Source organism: Athene noctua, chromosome Z, assembly GCF_965140245.1.
Source record: "Athene noctua chromosome Z, bAthNoc1.hap1.1, whole genome shotgun sequence".
Lineage (NCBI taxonomy): Eukaryota > Metazoa > Chordata > Aves > Strigiformes > Strigidae > Athene > Athene noctua.
Window position 1 is genome coordinate 5595851 of NC_134077.1, and position 19195 is coordinate 5615045.

The 19195-nt window shown below is 44.4% G+C and overlaps 1 protein-coding gene across 2 annotated transcripts in view; it reads right to left on the reverse strand.

Moving 5' to 3' along the window:
- Nucleotides 1–19195, reverse strand: part of SETBP1 (SET binding protein 1) — a 264896-nt gene that overhangs the window by 140885 nt on the left and 104816 nt on the right. The window contains exon 4 of one of the 2 annotated variants that reach the window (XM_074931315.1): nt 4151–4222. The exons of the other annotated variant lie outside the window; for it this stretch is intronic. Coding sequence (XP_074787416.1) covers nt 4151–4222 — 72 coding nt within the window. The remainder of the gene's footprint in view (nt 1–4150; nt 4223–19195) is intronic. 2 annotated transcript variants of the gene reach the window in all.

Sequence of the window (19195 nt, forward strand, 5' to 3'; positions counted from 1 at the left end):
AGAAGCTCTTACTCTCAGATGGGGGCCGTTCAGAGGAACCCACCCTTCTGAATGGTTTCTCTCATGACACTAGCAATGCTTGTCCATGGACATCACCCGTGCAGGAACTGACTTGTGGTTTGCAGATGGAGCTTGGGAGGGAGCACCTTATCCTAATGAACCAGCTGTAATTCGGCAACAGCACTTGGTGAACAGGCAGCACCAAAGCTGCCATCCACCCTTTGCAGTGCCTGCTTTTCCCCAAGAAAAGATGGTGTAGACTTGTGTCAGGCAGCTGGTGCCTCCTCCCAGCTCCTATTTGGACACCTCTGTGGCCCTGGCAGCTGCGGCTGAAATCACCATGTGGGCTCACAGCCTCAACGTTTCACAGCGGCTCCCTGACTCAGGAAGCTGTAATGCCAGGAGGATGGTGGATGACTTCATGCCAGCAGAATCTAATACCTTCTGATCCTATGATCTAGTGCAAAAGGCAGGAGGAGTGGGAAGCCCAGCAGGCACCTGATTGAAGAGGCTGGGGGAGATAAGAGGAGACAGTGTCCTGCTGTGCATTTCCTCCACCTCCATAACCTTCTCATTTTCAAAGAGTTTCCATAGGGCTGTGGCAGCTATTGTTCTCCAGGCTTGGTGCATCAGCATCCCCACTACACTGACAGCAGTTTGGGATTCACACACCGCCAGCTCTCCTCCTTCTTCCCGTTGGGAAAATGAGCAGCTCATTTGGCTTCAAGAGGAAGCAAAACGTGTACAACATAGTGCTAACTGTGTAGAGGGCTATGCTACACACTCCATAACCAGCGTGGGCTGCCTGGGTGTGTGCTCATGCTCAGATAGACCCAAATGTATTTACACTGGACTCACAAACATGCATCTGTTCTTCCTTCCTTCCTTCAGCAGCAGCCAGATCAAACTTCGGCACAACCATTACTGATGTGCAGAGTCAGCAATAAATGAGCGTTCCTTTATGCCCAATTATCAAGGAGGCTGAAGATACATGTTGGTCATTAAGATAAAAAAGAGTGTAAATTAAACCTACAGCAAAGTTGAAGGAGTAATACTGCACAGACAAGTAGGCAAAATAAATCTGAAATTTGTTCTTATTTCTGTTGGGCTCTGTAAAAAATAAATACTATCAGGGCTGTGTATTTTTTAAAGCCTGCGCTTTTATCCTAAAAGGACTGAAACAGGTTTAAGCATTACTGTTATTTTCTCAAAAATGACAGACACATTTCCATGTGAATGTTTCCCTTTTCAGTCAATATCCATATTCACCATGTGCATACCTTGCATTCAGGGACTGCAGCTCCCCTGTGGTCTAAAGGATTCAGGGTCCATTTTGTGCAGATCCTTCTGCCAAAATGGGGTTATTAGTGATAGGAAATATTGCAAGGTCACCCACTGCCTTGACAGAAACAGGAGAGTAGGAAATTAGGGAGTAACTGTAATATCCAATTGTAGTTGGCAGACCCAAGCATATTTGGATTGCCTGTGCCAGTATTTCACTCCCCTGTTTTCAAATTATGGTCCTGGCCCTACTGATTAACCACCTGAATATAGCAAAGAAGGATATTCACAGAAAGGATCTCATGATAAAATGGCTATTCCTGGCCCTTTTTCCATCACATCATAATCTGTCCACTAATATGGCTTGAGATCTCAGCTGATCAAAAGGTCATAAGATGCTACTGCTAAGTATCGTTCTGTCTCCGTTCAGCCAAAGGCATTTTTACTCCATGCAGCAGGCAGAGGAATGCAATAGTAAAGCCTTCAAATCTGTTTGTATAATAGATGAAGTCTTTGCTATGTGGCATTTATCTTCCTTCAGGGAGTGACACCTGATAAATAAATCTCTAGTTCCCAGAAAATTTAAATAAAACCAAGGCAAATCATATCCCTTCACACTGTAAATACGTAACTGCAGAGTACCTAAGAGTTCTCGCTCTCCCAAAAATTGCCTTTGCTACAAAATCTGTAAAGTGCTGACCACCCTCAAATTCTGTCAAAATCAAGAAACCCAAATCTCTAAGTTACAAAGAGCATGGCGGTAACATAGGAGGGACACTCAATTAGACTAATGAAATGGTAAAATTTTCTTTTTCTTTTTTTTTTTTTTTTTTTAAGTTAGCAAAAAGCAAAACCCAAAGAATTGGGGCTTATTAGCATATCAATAGGAATAATGGAGTGAAAATGGGGGAGAATCTAGTAAAGGGGATTATGCCTTTCGCAGTGAATAATGCTAGGGTGGACAACTTTCAAACACTCTGGGATGAACAACATACGGAACCACATCCTACCCACCACCACCCATCAGCTGTGCTGCGGTGTGCTGGTGGCAGCAGGTCCATCGGTCCCGCTCTGCGCCCATCCCTGGATGCCAGCCACCGCCTCCAGCACTGACCACAGCCACTTCCTCCGAGTGGTTCAACATGGGCAAAACCACAGATCGCTGCCCAAAACAGCAGGGAGAGAGGGCACCACTGCCAACAGCCTCCTGCCACCTGAAACCTTTGTCTAGCAGGTCTGTAGAGCTGTTTTCTCCGAGCATTACCATTGGGAAAAAAAAAAAACCACTGGTTTGTGTCTCCCTCACACCTGAAGCGTTGTCACAACCAAATTAAACCCCTCAGCATTTCCCAGACTATCCACCCGCTCCCTGGCTCTCCAGATGCAGAGCTCTACAGCAAAACCAACTGTTTCTTTTCACTGCAACTGGCAGTCATTTTGCTCCTCTCCACACTTTCGAAGCTGAGAGCCATCAAAGATTAGTAAAAAAAATGATGACGATTTTTCCCTAAGAAGCAGCACTGGTAATAGGCTTCAGGAAAAATCCTCCTAAATGCAAGTGATAAGCATAAACTGTGTGAAAGCTGACAGGTCTGATTATAATTATCACTGCAAGGGGACCAGCACTAACCTCCCTTATGGAAGGCAAAGACAATTCCTTGAAGGGAACATGCAAGTGAATTATCATAAACAAAATCAATGCAAGTGGAATTGTCTTTCAATGGGAAACTAAATAAAGCCCTGATTTGGGGGGGAAAAAAACCCCAAACCTTGAGAACTTATTAAAGTGCATCCCAATAGAAAATGGCACTCAATCATACGCTAAAGTTTTGATGAGTTCAGGATGATGGGAATAAAAAAAAGGAAGCGGAATACATGAAGCATAGGATGGAGTCATGCATGTAAGAGGTGTTTGGAAAGAAAGGATATCTTCTGAAACCATACTTAAAGAACAAGCTCTGCAACATAAAATGAACAGAGTCCCAGAGAGCACATTGTTCCAGACTGAACTAAATATTAAAAATTAAGAAAAAACTCTGCAGCCTTGTACCAACCTTTCCCCCTTCCTCACAACCTAGCAGGAAGAAAGCCAAACAGAACCAAGACAGAGCTCTTCAGATTGCATCTATACATTGAATTCTTCAAATTGCATCTATACATTGAGTGAAATACCACAACATTAGCTTTTCAGAAGGGCTTTGAGATAGATACGGTAGGTAGTATTCCTTCAAGATCATCCTGCCCTAACCTTCTTTGTGCTTTCTCTGACACCATTACATTTTTCTTAGACTGCAGGTTGTTTTGGCATTTCTCATTCTATTTCCATTGGAAAATAGGAGATAGAGAAACTTGGGCAATCTGCAATAAGAGTAGCAGTACAGTAGTTTCTTCTTTCTGAACACAGGGAAACAGATATTAGCTTCTTAATAGTGGGTTATAACTGCAGAGGAGATGAAGAGAAGAGACTCAGAGTCAAAGGCAGTTCTAGGAGTTTCATTCTCATTATATCTCAATGGAGTGAAGCAAATAAATTGCGCAAGGAGACATATGGAAGCTCACTACGCAAATGGCCTATTTAAGGCTCTTACTTCCTAATTAGGTCCTGGTGTCAGGAGGTTGGTAACAATTATTCACATATAGATCATTTGGATACAATACAAACTATTCTAAAACCTGAACCATCATAATAGCATGCATTAAAAAGAAACCCGATTTGGCCTGATCTTTTTAGATTCTTTCACTTAGCGCTTGGAGTATCAGTTTCTGTGCTACACTCATCCTAAATATCATGTTTAACACTGTAATAATGGGTTTTGAAGGGGAAAAGGAAGAAACAAAAACCTTCACAGCCATAACCCCTTGTTCTTACCTTGTTCACAGATTTCGTCACTGGACTCTGCACAGGGAACCCACACTCTCTTCCCAAATTCTTCATCTGACCCTATGGCGTTTCCCAGAGCAAAGAGAAAAAAGAAAACCTTGAATGTGGGAATGACCGTGAAGAAAATGGTGACAAGCATTCAAACTTTCACTCTGCCCTTTTCCATTTCCTTACACCTTTCTGTGTGACCACCACCATCTGCCAGCTGGGACTCTGAGCACCCAGTGCTGGAGTCCACCCTCGGCCCTGTTCTGTTTTGGAAAGTCTCCCAAGCTTCTCCTTAACACACACAGATGCATAGGTTTATCCTTCGAAGTAGCCCTGGTAAGCATATTGGCATCACGGGGCCATCACGGCTTTCCCCAGCAGCCACAGGGCACGCAATGAGCCGTGATGACAGGGAGTGGTGCCATGGATTCCTCTGACAACCCGCGTTGGAAAGGCTTTTGGGAAGAGCGGGAAGGTGCCACAGGATACCAATCCTCCTGCTTTGTTTAAGAGTTAAAGCAGGGAGCTGAAGCCAAGGATTACCAAATTGCAAAACCATTTAAAAAAGGGTAACTGCTTGTGATTCAACATCGTGACTGCAGCAAACCCACTTTGCCCCGTGCTTCTGAACTTCTGGTACGAAAATGAGATCTTCCTCTCCCCTTTTTCCCCTTCCTACCTCCCCTCTCCTCTTTGTCCACCTCTCCAGCCCTTCACACAAAGGTGAAATATTTCACATTTTCACCTGTGGTGATGCAGATCACAGAATGTTTGCTTTGCTTTGCTTTTCACTGATTTTGCCCAAGGCATCCTTTTAAGCAGCAGCCTGTGCAAAGATAATAGGTGGCATGATTCTCTGTAACTGGAATCAGCAACAAATCAGCCATCTGCCACTCCAGGGGTCTGAGATTAACCCAGCTACTGGACCGTGACTGCAAAGCATTTGCACATTTAGATTACAGAAATGTGAGGTTGCTGGTCCAAAAAAATAAAAGACTAGGAGTGGGGAAGGTGTGGAGTAGAAGATAGCCTTGGAAGAGTCCTCCAGATTAACCCTTCCAGACACAAGTCTTCTCATAACTCCAAGCAGACAACGTTTCTCATTATAAAGTGTTAAAAGGATGCAGGATTTGAAGAAAGCAACTTGAGATTCATGAGACACCATGTTTCAGGGAAATACATCCAAAGATACCTCTGGAACAGGGAGAAATAAAGACAAAGACCTTCAGCTGCCTTGCCAATGCCTTGCAACGCTCCTTGGGAGGTATGGCCACGCTGCCCAGATAGCTTACTTCGACTGCTTGGAAAGTAGTCTCAAGACAAACAACATCCATTACAGAAGCTTACTTACTGCAGAGCATTGTCAAGATATTGAGGAAATGAAAGATTCTGAAATATCAAGCTTTAGGAAGGTCTCTTCATTTGCTGTCCTCAGTTTACCTTACTGAACAACAAACACCACAATGCTACTTTGCGCACATGGATGCTGTTGATATCTATTAATATTTGTCTGTATCTTTTGGATCCTCTTTATGAATGTGTTGGGAATTGTTATTTGGTAACTGAAGTATTAAGAGTTTTAAATCAATAGTAAACACAAGCTGGCTCCACATCTAAAGGAGTGAGCCATGCTCTGTGCAGGTGCATGGTGGGTTAGGAAAGCCGCTGGGGTCTCCTCTGTTCACTTTGATGTGGGCTTTAATCCCCACTCCTGGCATTTGCTTTTGTAGGTTGGAATCCCATGGTCAGGGACCTCAGGTTAAAAAGAGCAGGTTGTGCCCAGAGACAGAGGTGCAGCTGCAGCCAAAAGTCTCAGCAAGGACTTGTGGGAAATTTAGGCAATGTCTGAATGTTATGTGCCCTCGCTGAGAATGGTAACTTAAACACACAACTCACCTCTGTAACTCCAAAGAGGCAACTGAGAAGCAAACAGCAAGCACATGTATGCATACAAACCCACACATTTCTATGTATGTACTTTATTCACAAAGAACAGGTAGGATCGGGTGGAAGGTACAATGGCACAGCGATTACTCCAAGTTACTTGGCCAAGGCTCTTGTTGACATTTGCCATGGTTTCTGCACCCTCTCCAAGGCTTTCTGGGCCAAGTACTACATACCCATCACTTGTAACAAAAGGAGAAGAATGAGCCCGAGTCAAGCTGCAGAAACTACATGGTTGAAGGCACAGCTGAGAGCTGAGGAAGAGCAAGGGATCAGACACTGCAGATATCCTGCAAAACCTGATAATGTCACCTCAGAAATGAGTGCACCTCCTAGTAGCATTAATTTGGGACTGAGCTTTTGATCCTCCACAGAGGAAGGGCTATTGATCTGCAAGGAGCTGTGAGAAGAAGAGAGTGAGGAGAGCAGGCTGGATAACACCTTTAAGCCTCCCTAAATTCCCCACTATTTATCACACTATTTCCAGAAGTCATTGCTTGGCAGAATTAGGTGCTCTAAAACCAGGTCTATATGTCTGAAACCAAAGGTGAGGTTTGAAGTGCTTTGGATATATACTAGAGCATGGTTTTCAGGTGAGAGAGAGGTCACAGAGATCATCCCACGCCTGGGACTACAAACTGGGCCAAGCTAACAACCCAACAACCCACACGCTTCTGAGATGCAGCAAGTTAATGAGCCTCTGCCCATGCTTTAGAAAGGTCTCCTTGAACTTGACCTGCTGGCTGTGTGAGTGCGAAAACCACTGTTAAAATGGAATCTGGACCCATTTTCAAACCCAAAGGCAGAAGTTTTCTCTTTCTACAGTTTCTAATTTCTGCAAAGCCAACCTAAAAATTCAGATCCAAATGCCAGAATGATCCAGAAAAAAAACATATGTGTGGTGGGGTAAAAAACTTTGCATTCAGCTTCAACTATTGAACTACTACAAGAATGATATGCTGGTTATAATTTTTTAAAAATTTTTTTAAAATATCAAAACTCCATTAAAAAAAAAAAAAGGTACTTTTACGTACCTTTTCCTAGCCTGTGAATGGAGGGAAAAGGGGACCTACAAAGGGCAAAATCTTTCTTTTCAGACAAAAACCACAGCAAAACTCCACCCCATCCCTTGCAAATTAATCAACCTTGTGAACTGCTGTCAAAATTTCAGCTCTATATGGTATTATTTGTTTGTTTTACCCAGGCATGCTTTGCTGGAAGGGGTTTTTGCAACCGAAGCACCGACACTGCATTAACCAGGCGCTCAGCTGAGCCATGGAGCGGCTTGTCCCCCAGCAAATGAGAAGCGGAGGGGATCACCGACGCAGGCAACGCTGCACCTTGCAGATTCGCGTGTCCTACAAGTAACCTTGCATCAGGATACGGAGCCACGAGAGCAGCCTTATGGGTACAGGGAGAGGAGGAGGACAACGAGGAGGAGGGGAAGGAGTGGCAACAGGAAAACAATCAGAAAACTCCCTGGGAATCAAGTCTTCTCTAGGAAAAAACTGAAAAAAATAAAATTCCCTCCCTGATATGGATATGGCAGGAGGGGGATGAGCACACTCGCCCCTTCTCTGCTTATAATCCTTTCCAGTGAGAACCGTAACAGACATGTATGGGCTGGAGACTGGCTACGAGCAGAACAATTCTGCAGGTGTTTGACACACTGCACCAGCCCCGGGGTGCAACGTGCTGTCCCGCTTCTGCCCCCTCTCTCCCCCAAGTCCTCAGCAAGAGTCCCCTCTCTTTACCAGAACCCCTAAATATCACTGGGGGTGGATGGGGGAGACAAGGGTCACATTTAAAAGGCGAAGGGAAGCAGGGAGGAGGGAGAACACCGCTGAGTCCGGCCAGCGGCCCTGCGTCCTCAGCCATTCTCATTCCCAGCACGTTTCGCTGCTCTCCAGCGCAGCCCAGCTTCGAAATATTAGTGCGGCGCAGAGTGCCATTTTCGAGTCGCTGCAGCTCCTTCTTGGCACCGGTTCAGCTTTTTGTCTTGCCTTCTCCTCCGAGAGCCCAGCGGAGGGAGGAGGAAAGAAAGGAAGAAAATAAAGCCCCGCCGCTTCGCCGCCGGGGCCGCCAGCCTCCCCATGGCACCCCCACGCCTTGCCTGCAGCACCCCACACCCTCCCAGCCCACTCCGAACCAAACCACTCGGCAAACATAAATCTCTTCCCACCTCCACAGCAGCCAGTTCACAGCCTCCTTCCCCCCGCCCCCCGCCACCCCTTTTCATCACTCTCTCCTTTGTACTCCTCTAAATTTTTCCAGCCAAGCGTTACAACCTTACATCCCCCCCCTTTCTCCTCCATCCCTAGCCCTCCCACCTCCTCCCCTCGCATCCGCAAAAAAAATCGTGCCATGGTTGCCAATGCACTGGCATCTCCTCGGAGAGGAGAGCCACTGCACCCACAACACTCCTGGCAGGTCCAATCCAGCTCACAGCTGAGCAAGCGCAGGCGAGCTGCTGTGTTCACGGGTGCACACGCATGTGCACACACACACGTGTCATGGAGCAGGACATAATCTGTTTGTAGCCCTTGGCATTGCTGTAAATACAAACTTCCTGCAAGCTTGCGTTTGGCAGCTGAATTCCTCCTCCTCCTTGTGGGGCTGGGAGAAAAACAGAGGCAGAATAACGAGGGACGGAGGGTGTGTTTTTTTAAGCAACCCAAACATGGCACTGAGCACTTCCACCAACAACTTCTCAGCCTGCTGTGCTGGCGACCAGCTGCTGGTTCCAGCCTGGCACCAGGTTTGATTTGTTTTTCTCTCCTCTTAAACGCCCTCTTCCCAAATATTTATTCCCCTTTAAAAAAAAATAAATAATTTTTTTTCTTCCCTTTTTCCCTCTTAGCTTGTCCATAGAGGGACTCCCTCCCACAAATTCAAAGCAGCACGTGTAGAAGGAGCAGCAAAGAGAATGATATGTGATGTAACACACAATGGACCAAGAAAGAGGAAAAAACTCCATATGTACACACAACATATGTATGCTTTTCTCTGAGGAATAATGAAAGAGTGAGAGATGCCGTAAAAGCAGGCAACATTTGGAACAGCTGCCCAGGGAGGTGGTGGAGTCCCCATCCCTGGAGGGGTTTAAGAGTCAGGTCGACATAGCGCTGAGGGATCTGGTGTAGTTGGGAACTGTCTATGTTACATTAATGGTTGGACTGGATGATCTTCAAGGTCTCTTCCAACCTAGACAATTCTGTGATTCTGTGATTTGTGCATACCAGGATGGGCAAGCCCCAGCCCCTTCCACGAAGGAGGGAGGAGACAGAGTTCGTTGGGGGTAGGGAAAGGTTGAGACAAAATGCATGTCCTCCATGGAAAGGACCTGAGAGAGGCAACTTTCAGCCAGCAATGTGACTCAAACCAGAGTCTGAAACACTGGCATGTGCATGACAGAGATAAAGTGGTGTAAAATGCACCTTGTCTGGTGCCTGGAGGAAAGAGATTTGGAGACAAAATATAATAATGCTGATGCTGGGGATGGCTTGGGAAGGACATGGAGGTAGGAGAGAAGATGCACTGAGGGTTTTAGCTTTGTGGCACGAGTGCATCAAGCTGCAAGCCAGGCTGGAGATTCAGAGCAGGGTATGGCCCCGTAAGCAGCCACTGGAGTCCTGGGGATTTTTTTGTGAGCCTGGCTGGACTGCTTTGTGCACTGAGACACATCAGGGCTCCTTGGAAGCCACAGGAGTTAGAGGGTGGTGAAGCAGATGGGCACTTGCTGTACAGTCTCAGGCCCAGTGCCTCTGCTCCCTGTGGCAACGAGTCCCTCAGGAGGCCCAGCAGAAGTGCCAGAAAAAGGCTGGTTCTCATCAAACACGCTCTGGCCACCCTGGGGAATAACAGAGCAACCGGCTCAAAAGTGGGGTCGCAGAGACAGACTGGGAGACAGACAGACAGACAGCATGCTCGGGGTGGTACAGACAAAACAGCAGTGTCCTGAGCAGCTGTCTAATGTGTATCTTGGCAAAATCTCGCCTGGCTGTGGATGAAGCAGAAATCACAGGCTGGAATCGTAAACCCGTCAGTTGGTCTGACTTTTGCTTCCCTGGCCTGCACGTATAACGCAGGAGGAAAGCGGGGGGCTGGACGACACCTTCTAGCTGCCAGGAGCCACATGGAGGAGCTGGTCCTTCGGCCACCACCAGCTGCTGCGTGTGCAGCAGATGATGGGCAGGCGCTGAAGGGGACTTAAAATAAGCAGATGCCCTGATGTGACAGCACCCATTAAGGGATGTGTGAGTTTGCATACTTAAACCAAGCCTCAGGTTTAAGGCCTGTGCCCTTAGGAGCACCTCTGCCTGGGATGTGTCCCCTGTGCAAGGTCACTCGGAGCTTTCTCCAGGCCACCACAGCACGGCTGGGGCTGGCTGGGTTGGATGGAGCAATATCCAGGTAGGGCCACCAAACCCCCTCATCTGAGTTGTGGTTTCACTGTCCCAGGCCCTTGGTATAAGGATGCCATCCAGCGTTGTCAATGGTTCCTCCCAGTGTTTGCTTCCAAAGTCAGCTGGTGTCCATCCGAATCCCCTCTCCCAGATGTTTTCCATGTCTGTCTTCTCCCTTTGCTATTCCTCAGGCTTAGGGTGGGTTTCTGCCCTCTGCCCTTCCCTCCAGCCTTTAGTACCAAGTGCTGGCATTTGGCAAGGCAGACCGAGTCCCTCATCTGTGCCTGTGGCAAAGCAGACCCTCAACCTCAGTTGGAGGCTCCTGCAGAGAAGCATCCCTGCCTGGAGGTATCATTGAAGTGACTCCCAGATAGAAGCATTTTCAGATTCTTTGAGTCGAAAGGCGCTATAAATAAAAGATATTACAGACTAACAAGTTCTCAGTTGCAAACTGGAGTGGGAAAGAATATTTTAGCATCCTCTTTCTAAGCACATTAACTCTTGGCAGACATGATCGTTCAGGTCTTCAGAGCTGAAAACTTCACACAGTACACAGCACGTTGAGTCCACATGCTCCACCTCCAGTTTGAACAGCTCTAAAATCTACAGTGCCCCTACACCGTATCCCCCCAGTGCAGTGAGCATCCAAATACTGTGTCGTTTTGGGGGTTATGACAGTAACAGTAACAGTAAATATACACTCTACAGTGATTTTTCCCCCGGAAAAACTCAGCTTTCACCACTGTAAGCTCACAAGAGTCGGTGCCTTAAGATTTTTATCAACTGGCTTCTGATGCTTCCCTTCCCAGGGTGAGCAAGCACTTTGTATCAATCTGGCTTGCTTTAGTGCAGTGACCCAGCGCTGTTCTCCGCTGCTGAAAGTTCAGGTCCCAGCTGCGGGGCTAAACTCTTGCTGACACTGATTTCTCCATCTCTGTCACCCATGCTGCCAGGCAGGGTGGGGGATGTTGTTTTTTTCTAGGCTGGAAAAGAAAGATAACAGTCGTGCAAAACGCAGAGATGTGGTAAAGGAGAAGGGGGAGGAAAGCAATCCCGATATGTGTGGTGAGGTTGAGAAGAGGAAATCCTTTGGGCAGCACGGGGCACTTCATCACGTTCTTTTTCTTCACCGAGGAGAAAATCTTGCTCAAGAAGCAATTAAAATGTTATGGGCAAGGAAAAGCTTTTAGGATGACTTGAAGAACTTGTGTGCGTGCGAAAGTGCACGGGGAGAGATGCAGAGGGGGAAGTCGCTATTAGTGACGGGTGAACTACAAAAGGTTGGGTGGTTTGTTTTGGATAAAGATCCCCACATGCAGATGCTTATCTAAAGCCCTCAGTCTTCAGAGCAGGGCTGGAAATGTCTTAAGAACAGACCCTTCTTGCATGATTTCCAGTATCTCTCAGAGCAGTTGCCCATGCCAAAAATACCACAAAAACAGCTTTTTTTTCTTCGTCTTCTTCTTCTTTTATGCAGTGTTTTGGCTCTTCTGCTTCTGGTTCCAAGCAAAACCTAAAACCGCAAAGTCTTTGACTTGAAGGTTGGTCTGCGCTTATTTAATTTCAAGCCATCCTGGTTCTCATGACTGCATGCATATGAGGGAAATGAGGAAAAATGGTGCTGTGATTCTGTGGAAAACTTTAAAAGAAGACTCCCTGAAAACTGGCAGAAAAACAAGCTAGTTTCCCTAAGAGAGGACTACAAGCCTTGATTTCTCTCACCTTAAGCAGACTACTTATCTGTAAGCTGGCTATTCTTCCCATAGATAACAACATTCCCAGTTCAAATGAGCCTGTTAGCCCTGGGTGGTTATTAGTCAGTAAATACTATTGAATCAATAAACAAAACAAAGTCTTTGAAGACAGTCATGTTTCCCCACCCAATCTTGAAATCCATCTGATCCACAGTAGCCCTAATTTGACAGAGAAGGAGCAAAGAAAGCAGTTTGAACATGATCAGGTGCCCTCCACTATTCTTAAGCCAGAGTGTAATTGAGGTAAAAAAGCCCAGGGATGGTGCTGTTGGGATGAAAGTGGTGTGTTTTGCTTAAGTCCTCCGGACAAATGGGGCCGTTGCAGGGATGGTTTTCATCCCTGGCAGGATTTACACCAGAATATCTCAAGTAATGTTGCTCAGTGTGTAAGGCAGATGAGAATCAGGCCAGTGTGTTTTTAAAGATGTTGCCAGATATCCTATGTCCCTGGACTATTCACTTCAGAAAGATTAAAAGCACATACCTTCTACATGTAGTAAAGAATTAATGTTTTGCTGCTACAGACCAGACGACATTCTTCCTAAATGATTTCTTGTAGTCTTTTTTCATGTCTTTGCTATTATGTATTAATTATTCAAGCAATGATCTTCAGCTGATTCAAGTAGTTTGGAAACCAAGACTCAGGTTTTTAGCTGATACAAACTGGAATAATTCAATGCAAGTCAACAGAAATGGTGGACAAAGTCAGTGGAAATATGTGACCAAGAGTGTATATACTACGCAGGCTCCCAAAACAAGGGCACAGCCTTCTAGACAGCAAAATACATATAGTCTTTCCTCACTGAAGCTGATGGCACTTCTTGTGGGTGTCCAAGGCAGGTACAGGAGGCCCAAGTGCCCATTCGAGTCCACATGTGTGAATCAGGAGCAGCTCCATTACCCATCAAGTGCTGTGCTCTTTGCAAAATCATTTGTGTCCTGCTAAGTGCTGCAGGATGCTGATTGTTCTTGTCAAAACTTGGCTTTTGTACAGATTCTGAGTTTAGATATTGGAAGGGAGAGATGAGTTAACTTTTGGCTTGAAAGAAAGAAAGAAAGAAAGTAAAAAATCTGGACCCTTTCAAGAGTGCTGAAAAGTTGAGATATCTGACCCTGAGGTTTTTGAAAGAGTGACCCACTCAATCTAGTTATTACACCATTCTCTTGCCTATGACTAACACGTGAATTGATATTTACTCGCAGGAAATGCTGGTGAGAGATGGGGGTTCCCATTCACTCGTGCTGTTTACCGCTCCCCTGAGATCACAGGCTTCAGCGACGACGGAGCAGACCGCTTCACAGGTGCATGGTTTATATGCCAAAACAGGTTGTAAATCAGAGCGGAGGAAGAAAGGGCTGGAACAACGCTTGTTTGTAGAAGCGACCATTGGAAAGGGATGTCGACCATGTTCATTTTACCAGTCTCATCTCCCAAGTCTACGCTTGCTCACGCTGCACCAGAGGAATAGGGTCCCGGGGTGGAAATCCAAGGAACATGCCAATAATTTGCCGCAGATTACACAGGGGGTGAACTTGTCCCTGATCTCCATTATTGGTTCAAACCCAGGAATTCTCATACCCTTTCGGACAGATGGCTGGTCCTATTACTTCTTATGTTAGATTTCCCACTGAGGCTGAAAGCAAATCCACATTCAAGCTGAAAGTAAACAACCTGCGAATTCAAAAGGCATTAACTCGAACTGCCAAAGCATTTGCTGCGTATGCTGCAGATGTCAAATAGACAGTTTCCCACAGCCCTGAGCCTAGACACAGCAAAACCTTCCACCCAGCCTGAAAATCCATCCTGTGCAAAACTCGCTCTCCACACTGGTGTTTTAAGGGCTGGAGCCTCAGCTGGAGTGAATTAATGTAGTCGCTCTGATTTGAATAGACCTACGCCAATTTATACCAGATGAGCATTTCACCCTTTGGAGGCCAAGTGGGAAATGGCTATCCACTACTTTTTTAACAGCGTGGGTTTGAGGAAAAAAATAAATTGTAGTGTGTTTTAAAGACTGAAAGAGCACTAAGTTTCCTTCCATTTCTATTATTAATTTCTCAATAAACATATTACAGAACTCAGTCCTAAAGAAGAAGTCTTTGCAGAAAAAATAACACAACTTACAAATACAAACAACATGTTACCCAGTTTATTCCAATTCCTGATACCTTCCAAAACGCCAACAAAAAGTTAACTAGGAACCAAAGCACGACATCGCTGTGGTATTGTAAGAAATTCAGAAAGTGGAAAGGACTGAATAAACCAGTCTGTTTTTTTTCCTGCCACGGCTGAATGAAGAGGACAAAAAACACAAAACCAAACCATACAAACAAAAAACCCACCCATATGCTTTGAAATGATCTGAACATTAATACCATGGCACGCTTCTTGACCATAAAGATGTGCAAGACTGTTTTCTAATATATTTTGGTGTAAATCCAAACTGCATCACTGAAGTCATGTTCTGTAAATCGGAATTCATTCCATTTAAAGTAATGTAACCTCACGGTAAAAATTCAGCAAAAAAATACCTGAAATTAAACCTACGATTTATTCTTTAGTATAGGAGGCCTGACTCACAGACTCGGATTCCTCTTGATTTTCTTCAAAGTAAACTGGAGGTCAAATATTACACCAATAGAAAAGACTGGAGATATTTAAGATGATGGTAGTAGGAAATCAAGCTACCGAATTGTTTAACTAAAGCCACTAAACTGATACAGCTCATCAGAAAATTCACCTCCTCTTTCCTCCAGCCATCCTTATTTTCGTTTTACAATTCAGTGTAAGCTGGCAATTAGTATTACTTTGTCTGTTTATAGAGTCTTCCATCTGAGGATCTAGAAACACTTTGTAAACACTAATGAATTAAGCTTCTTAACACCTCCTGTGAGACAGATACTACTATCTCATTTGCACAGCTCGAAGAAGAGGTGCAGGTTTGCTGAGGGTTGGAGCCAGCCAGCAGCAGAGCTGGGAAATCACTGTAGATCCTGAACCTCACCTTCAGCTCAGTAATGCAAGGCTTTCAAGGGATGCAGTGATGTGCCTGGCAACTCGGGAAGCTTATGATTATCTCTTGGAACTGTCAATGTGCCCTGATTTTGGCAGGCTGAAAACACAGAGGGTTGAACTTCTACCTGTGTTGGACAGAAACACCATGAATACGTCACCTGTCTTTACCTGAAACAGTCACTCACAAATATGATCCTCTGACATGGCAAAAAAGGAAACAAAATTGGGAATTCAGTTGCCCTTACTTGGTTTTTAGTAACAACACCAACTCTGGACAAAACAATACAAAAGTCCGTGAATATTCCTTTCCTTTTCTTTGCATCTTTAATTGCCCATATCTTTTTCTCATGTAGGGGAAAGGTAAAATATTCAAGTCTGCTTGAAAGTCATGATGACAAGAGGAACTTAAAGGATTTTTAAAGAAAGACTAAAGGTTTTACTTCTAACACTATCAGGAATGCTTAGATCCTAGACAAGCCTTAGGACAAGATAGGCGTTGATGAGACGAGTAATTTTTTTCCAAAGCACAGCCTCACTGATTTAAGAGCAGCTAATGTCTGCTACCTATTTGAAGCATTTTTCCACATAGCCCTTCTTCAAATGCATGGCAATCAGACAATTTCCATGATGATTCTTCTGTCTAAAAATATGCACCTCCCCCTCTTTTCAATTTATCACTGAGCCAGTCAGCCTGTTTATTGTTGAAGTTTTGCCCATTTAATAGTGCACTTAGGAAAGCTTAATACAAACATCAACCAATTCATCGCTGTCACTAAAAGAAAAGCCTTAGAAATCATTCATCTAAGCAGGAGTCAAGAGCAAGAGTCTCTTATTTAGAGATTGGTCAATAAGAAACTATGTTATGGAAGCTATTCTAAACAGACCAGATTTTATTTATTTTATTATTTAAAAAAAAAAAAAAAAAAAAAAAACATCTCTTTTCTTCCACAGATTTAAACTGAGGCGAATAGCAAATAAAATACTTGGGTTTACTTTTGAATTTTGCTGGTGACTTTAAATCCCAGAAATGGGGCACTACAGAAGAGACAAGCATTTGACATATTCAGTGTGTTGATTTGTGAACTATTAGCAGATTGCTGTTTGCCTAAAAATACGTATTTGAAATTCTTTTCTAAAAACTCTTCTTGATCTCTTCCCATTTCATGAGCTGTTAAATGTCTGCATGACACGGTGATGTTTGTCTCATGGACAGAGGAACATTACGATCCCTAGAAGCAGGTTTCCAGCAGGAATATTAAAGGCACTATTCAGGAATATTCTCCAGTATTTGCAGCCTCCACAAACACTTCCACTCACAAATACGTTTGCTGGAATATTTGTCAAGAGCAAACAAGATGGGATGGTGGGAGAAAGTGTACAAAGTCTAACCAAGCTTACGAAAACCCAACAGCTAATGAATACTTGTGGAAAATGTCTTATGGTATTTTCTCAGCTATGGATGCTAATTAGGAAAGCCTATGAAGCTAAAATTCTTTTGCTGCCCACCTCCTTGTTTATTCCAGAATGAAACGCCACTTCCATGGCTCTCTTTATCATGTTCATCCCTATTACATCTGCTGGATCCAGAAGCAATTTTTAATTTTTTTTCTGTACATATAAAATGGGTGAAATTATGAACAACTGGACAGACGCCCAGGAACTCATTTCACATAAGCAGCTCGGTGGCCAACAGCTTTTTACTGTCTCTGACCAAAAAAAGGACCTACCACAGATATGAATTATATGTAGATTGGTCAATATGCAATATTGACTAACATTGAATCACCACAGTGTGACATAGTACCATGGAACCTCTCTTCAGGCCATTTTCTTCAGTGACAAAACAAGCTTTTAGATTGGGTCTTCTATCAAAAAGCCCTGTAGGTACCCAGAGAAACTCAGCAAGCTCACATTGCTACAGCTCAAAAGCACATTGCCAGGAAGGAGAGGAAAATTGCAAGAAAAGCCAGTGGACATCCTCAGGTCTACATGTCTGGGTGCTTTAGGATGGTGAATTATGGACAGTGAGTCAAGTCAATGCTATGCAGGTGAGCAAGAGTTTCTGCCTGAAAAAAAATCAGCTCTTACTCAGTGCAAACACTGCTTAAAACCCCAAGTCATTGAGATCCAGTATTTTTAGTTAACAAAGGAAGCATTTGTGATACACGGCAGTTGGACACAGCACAAGGCTAACTGAAAAACCCATGTGGGGAGGTAGTTTGCTCTTCTTCTACAATGAGCTGTATTTTACAAACCCTGGACCAAATTCTTTTCCTAAAGGGAAACTTTAATTCAGTGGGAGTACTGTGAAGCTCCTCTGCCACACTACTGATGATAACACAAGACAGGTTAGTCTGTGGTCAGGGCCAGGCTGAATTTGTACCTGGGCTCCTCAAAACGCTGTTGCAACGTCAAAGCTCACCATAAGCTCTTATAATTCACCACTGTATCTGTTTTCCAGTAAAGCATGACACTTCCTTTTTCATCTGAGTAATGCTGAGACCCTCAGTATGTTTTCTGAGCAGGAGTTTACTGAAAATGATCTTTGCTCTGCTGTGCATGCAGCCAGCTCACATAGTAATGAGATGGAGTTGTTCCCCTTTCTTAAAAAAAAAAAAAAAAAAAAAAAGCAAATCCTAGTTCACTGCAAATAGGTTTTTATTTTGCAAATTCTGCCTATTAACTGAATACATCATTCCTCAAGTTTCTCTCTCCTGGAAGGTAAGGCAAAGCGATGGACCATCCAGAGTTTTTACAGATTGTCCCCTCCGGTCATGCATTGCTAGAGATGGTACTGTATAATGCATGACTTACCTGCAAAGACATTGGAGGAGTAATGAAATAAGCAGATGCTCCGTCAGCAGGCTTTTAAAACATTGGTATTGCAATCTGAGATGCAGTCAGCCATTACATGCATATGCCCTTTATTTATGGAGCTGATAAAGGCTCTATGTCAGGAGCAGTGAAGCTGCCTTTTTACTTGCTGCCTTTTATCACAATAAAGAAACTTGCTGTCTCGTTATTTTCTTCTTCATGCAAGCTCCAGATCTGGGAGGAAAAGCAGGATTTACCTCCTGACTCAACTATTAAAAATAGAGGTCTGAAAACCAGACAGCTTCATCCAAACAGATCACCAGAGACTCCCCATAGTGATTCCTCTCCTCCTAACACAGATGATATCTGAATAGGTGGATCTCCCTGGAGTTACCTATTTCTCTCCATTGGCTAGAAAGGGAACCCAGGACAACTATCCCAGCTGTAGGTGAGAATACCACAAAGAACACCACCACAGTTGCACACATTCACTCATCTATAATTTCAATTTTGTATACTTTTCTGTGATCAGTGTTGCTCCAGGTAATTTCATGACAGCATCAAACACATTTTTTCCCAAACTCCATTCCAAGCAGCAATGGTAGATAAGAAAACAGGGGGAAAGCTGACACAGATCAAAGGGAAGGATGGTATTAACATTAACAGCCACCATACAGGAAGCATTTTGCACTCGAAATAAAATAGCGTAGCTCAGCTGCAGGAGGAGCGAAGTTCTGAAGTCACCAAGTCATATGGCTGTGCCTCTGGGGAGGATTTCAGTTCACGCTCAATGCTCTCTGTGTTTCATCACTGGTACATCACCCAAAGGTTCACAGCAAAAACAGATGATGGGACACAGGAAAGATCTTCTCTTAACACCGCAAAGGAAACTGCTGCTTGCTGACTGGCAGCTCCCCAGCCAGTTTATATGCATCTAATTACCGAGCCACAACCCAAATCAAAATGCCCCGTTGCAGCTGGTGTCTCACTTAATCCATTCATAACATCAGCTAATTAGCATTGATATTTTTGGTTAAGTTTATTCCAAATGTGGTCAAGTCCCAGGCTTTCAGCTTAGTTGCTAGGACCCATTGAGGATCCTGGGAGAGGC